The 4,809-nt window shown below is 39.9% G+C and overlaps 1 protein-coding gene across 2 annotated transcripts in view; it reads right to left on the reverse strand.

Moving 5' to 3' along the window:
• The window catches only part of kdm2ab (lysine (K)-specific demethylase 2Ab), a 16,930-nt gene that overhangs the window by 4,668 nt on the left and 7,453 nt on the right, over positions 1 to 4,809 (reverse strand). Inside the window, exons 17-21 of one of the 2 annotated variants that reach the window (XM_016570893.1) lie at positions 4,431 to 4,694; positions 3,292 to 3,324; positions 2,238 to 3,127; positions 1,070 to 1,233; positions 843 to 989 (exon numbers count right to left, since the gene is read on the reverse strand). In XM_016570893.1, the coding sequence (XP_016426379.1) occupies positions 843 to 989; positions 1,070 to 1,233; positions 2,238 to 3,127; positions 3,292 to 3,324; positions 4,431 to 4,694 (1,498 nt within the window). Of the gene's footprint in view, positions 1 to 842; positions 990 to 1,069; positions 1,234 to 2,237; positions 3,158 to 3,291; positions 3,325 to 4,430; positions 4,695 to 4,809 lie in introns of both variants that reach the window. The other variant, XM_016570892.1, reaches the window with a different exon arrangement.

Here is a 4,809-nt window from a genome sequence, read left to right on the forward strand (position 1 = left end):
AGCAGAGGATCCACTGGTGAGATAGTGGTGTAGTGCTAAATTTCTCCAATTCTGTTCTCATGAAGAAACAAACTCACCTACATCTTGGATGGCCTGAGATGGAGTAAATTTTCAGCAAATGTTCTTTTTTGGGTGAACTATTCCTTTAAAATAGTGACTTGCCACCACCCACTAGCGGTTTGTGTTTCATACTTGAAGTATTCATTTTCGTAAAACCATTTCATAATTAAAAATTAAATTTTTTTTTAAACGTAGTTGTAAATGCGTGCAACCCACTTTTGAGCTGCATTAAACAGTCTGTAAATAAATGCTTTTCCAGATGCACCTTCTGTGTCGCTGCAGTGCAAAGATGGATTTTGTTGATTTCATTTTAATTGTACTTACTACTTACTTAATCCTCTTCGTCCCATGAAAGACATAAGGCCTTGTTTTATTTGTAACAGGGTCTTATTCTAACTGAAATTATTGTTAAAAATAACAACTTGACAAAATATGGTACATACATGTAATAAAGTATTTAAAAAATGCCTTTAAAATGTCCTTTGAAATTAGTTTAGGGGACAAAATAGTGCCTTGTAGTGGAAATTTGAAATACTGCTGTGAACTGACCACTGCACATAATGACAAGCTTTGGCAGTCAGCTGTTCATGACAGGCCTAAACCAGCCATGGCACCAGCACAAAAACACACTCCTCTAAATACTGTCTAATTATCATTATCGCCAACATTCCAGAAAATATTGAAAATAATATTGTTGAAATATTTTGTCAATATAGCACATACCTATTTTCATGTAATACAAGAAATAGCGATAAATAACAGTTGAGCTGTCTTAGGATTACCTGGTGGGTTCAGCAGCTCCCTGATTTGTGCATCTTTGACGCCATCGGCGCAGCTCAGGTCTAAAGAGCGCAGTAAAGGACAGCTTGGAGAGCTCAGTGCTGAGACTGACGCCCAATTACACCCTGATAGCACCAGGTCTTTAAGGCCTGTGAGAGAGCTGCCTGTGAGTCATATCATAAAATGTAGTGTATAAAAACAGATGCAGTGGTGATGTGAGAACAGGCACCTGGCAGGCGGTTGATGAGCCAGCTGAGCTGCTTCTTGGAGATGTTGGCCCAGGAGAGGTCCAGTGTGACAGGCTGCCGTTTGATGATGCCCGTGAGGGCCTGAGGACTTATAGAGCGGCAGCGGCTCAGACTGATCCGCGTCCATAAACGCTTGTCACAGCCCCTATAATCACACCACTGTATTAGAACACACACACCTTTGCTCTGTTCCAAAGCCTAGTGAGCTGCCTTCACAGGCAACATTTAAAGGCATCATGGGCAAGATATCTTGTCTGGGCAAAATTCTGATGCAGCATCAAGTGTATACTTCCTGATGAAAGTAATTCCAGAATGTATTGCATCAAAAATCCAAGATGGCCAACAAAGAGAGGGAAATGTTGATTATAAATAAACATTTCATGCAATGCCGAAAGATATTAATGACTAATTTATACAATGTGTAAGCAGTATGTTTATGATTAGATTGGCATGCTGTTATCTTAGCAACATGTTAAGACCACATTTTTTGCAGATAAGTATTTGTGAGCTGCACAATTAATAAGAAAAAGATCAAATCACCTAATTATCAAATGTGATTGTGATTCAATAAAATAATATTCACTGCATGTTTCAGAGTGAAGCGTGGCACTGCCTTTATTTACACATGAGCAGATCATAAGCCAGTGTTTTTAGTATCTCAGTGTGGCTCGGTTCACTTTAATGGCTGCTCTACACATATTCCATTTCTACATCAGTTTATGTGCACTTGAAAATGCAGCAACCATTTTCCCAAAATTGTAATGAGATAAACATACAAACTGCCCACTGTCAATGTAAAGAGAAGCTTTAAGGTCTCCCTTCATTTTTCCGCCAAAATAAAAGCTTGATGGCTTAATGTTAAAAAAATAGAGACAGCCATATTTATTAGTACTGTCATTTTACAGTTGTACTGTAAAAATATTTAAATAGTATTTTTTAACAGTGAAATTACAATAGCGATTGTTTTAATTTATTTTAAAAATATGCACGGATATACAAATAAAGTACAGCATACACGATACATTTCTTAAAAAAAAAAAAAGAATTAAAAATAACAATAAGAAAAAGAAGAAGAAGAATTACTATTATTAATAACAACACACAAGAAGTTTTTTTTCCCCAAGTGTGGTGTGGTAATTGTGTACTCACCATTTGTACCAACTCTTGCAAACAGCCATGCAAACGCACAGCTCTGCACGAGTCAAGTAGCGGAACACGGACACCCAAACCTCTCTCTCCCAGCCTGGCTCGTTCCCTCCGTTCTGCTCCGCTGAGGGCCGCAAGGTGGAACTGGGACAAGAGTCGGAGGATTTCGCCTTTTCCGATCGAGTCTTTTTCCCAATTCCCTCTCGAGTCAGCCGGTGAGGGGAATCTTTAAAGTTTGATCTCAGACTCCGCACCATGTGTGAGTGTTTGGATGCACTTCTGGTCAGAGTGTGCGGTGATGATGAAAGAGCATGTGATTTGTTTACGTGCAATCTGTCTGCAGGCGAATGAGGACTGTCTGAGCGAGGGGCACCGTTTCGCAGTGGGGGACGGAGCAGGGCTTTGTGGTTTTGTGGAAGGCTTCTAGAAGACAAGTTGGCTTCCAGTTTGGGAACAATGGCGCTAGGGTCGCGCCTACCCCTCGATGGCTGTAATGTCACTGTGACGCAGGACCCCTGGCCTCCGACATCATCATTTAGCACCATAGAAGTGTCAGATGGAGTGGCCTCTCCTCCCTCACTGCTCCCCTCGCTCTCTCCGTTTCGATGGCTTTCTCCGTTCTCGTCTTCACCAGCTTTACCCCCTTGTTTCTGAGGACGGTTCTCTTTACCATTATACTGTCCGTTCTCTTTCCTCTCCTCCTGTTCTTCTTCCACAGAGTCATCTCTTTCAACCTCCATCTCCATTCTTTCTCTCAGGCCTCCCCCTCGGCCACCACCTCGGAGTCGTACCCCTCTTCCGCGACAGGAGGACATCCCTCGGCCACGGGAAATGCTCCGTCCGGGCCCCGCTCTGACTACGCCCCCTCTCTCCAGACTCCGCTGACGCAGGAGCTTTGGAGAAAGAGAGACAGACGAACGGGTCTGAGAGACAGACAGAAATAGAGAGAACGAAAGCACAGCCGAGAGCGACAGAGAGAGCGTGTGAGAATGGTAAAAGCAGGATTACAGATGCGCTGCGATGAGAGAAGCAAATGTTATAGGCTCAAAACACTCACCGACTGGAGGATTTTATTCCTTTCTAATTTTATCTGCAAAAGACAATAAGAAATCAAACATGCATTACATGAGAGTTTGACAATCATCATAAAGCTAGTTTCACATTGCAATTAAATTTGGCACTGGCCACTTGAGACAAAAAGGGAGCATCAAGCCAACCGGAGTCATTTATGTTTTACGTGAAATTAATGGGCAAGTAAATCTGAAATCAGATTTAAGTGAGAAGAGGTGAAAAGCAAAAAACCTTAAATATACAGTTGTACATGATGATATCTTGTTTTTTTGCCACAAGGTTTTTTAAAAATATTTCTAATATATAGATCTAATATATAAATATATATATTTTAACTTTAAATAATATGTTAAATAATAAACACCATGATGTTTTTGTAAAATATTACTACTTAAATTGAATGTAATATACAACAAAAAATTCCCAGAAACTATGTGAAGTAAGCCAATGAGATTGGAGCTTGTATTTTTTGAAAAAGTGCCTTCCATTTTTGACTGTCTACAATAATGCTGCCGGTTCTCATACTGTGTTCTAGTATGTTTTCTATTGAATTTTTAAATTAATATTTTGATTCAGCAAGGATGCATTAAATCAATCAAAAGTAACAATAAACATCTATAATCGTACACAAGTTTTACATTTCAAATAAATGATCTTCTTTCGAACTTTCTGTTCATCCAAACAATCCTGAAAAATATGGATTAAAATTTCCACAAAATATGCAGCACAATGGTTTTAACATTTATAATAACAATTGTTCCTAGAGGAGCAAATGAGCATATTAGAATGATTTCTGAAAAATCATGTGACACTGAAGATTGGAGTAATGATGCTGAAAATTCAGTTTTGATCACAGGGATATATTACATTTTAAAATGTATTTAAATAGAAAACAGTTATTTTATATTGTAATAATATTTAATTGATTTACAGTATTTTCCATCAAATAAATGCAGCCTTGATGTGCATAAGAGACTTCTTTCTATAACATTTAAAAACCTTACATTACCATTCAAAGGTTTGGGTCGGTAACTTCTTGTCCAACAAATGTAAATTTAATGAATGGAAAGCAACATCATATCTGTAAAACACATGTACTGTATGTGCACCTGTTTGCATACTTACCCTTTTCCTGAGCTGTAACTCCAGCGCTCCCGCTCTCCTCCTGTTCTGCTGGTGCTGCAGCAGGAGTCTCTGGGAAGGGGGCGGCTGTCGTCTGGAGCGGGTCAGAGGCGGGGAGGAGAGGGAGAGGTGCGGGCGACCTTTGCGCCCTATACGCAGACCCCCCACCCCAATCCCCTCTCTGTATGCCCGCTTAGCTGGAGGACCAGACAAGCGACTGCCGTTGGACACGCTGCTGTCTGTCTCCTCCTCACTACTACTGGAAGACTTCAGGGGGAAAAAAAAATTAATTTACACAATTACTCTTTAGATACAATTATCATCTAAAGAGTGAGTCAAGCAAAGGCCTGTTTAAACAGGATGACTTGTTGCATTAAAAAAA

This window comes from Sinocyclocheilus rhinocerous, unplaced genomic scaffold (assembly GCF_001515625.1).
Source record: "Sinocyclocheilus rhinocerous isolate Xijiao unplaced genomic scaffold, SAMN03320098_v1.1 scaffold50, whole genome shotgun sequence".
NCBI classification, from domain to species: domain Eukaryota; kingdom Metazoa; phylum Chordata; class Actinopteri; order Cypriniformes; family Cyprinidae; genus Sinocyclocheilus; species Sinocyclocheilus rhinocerous.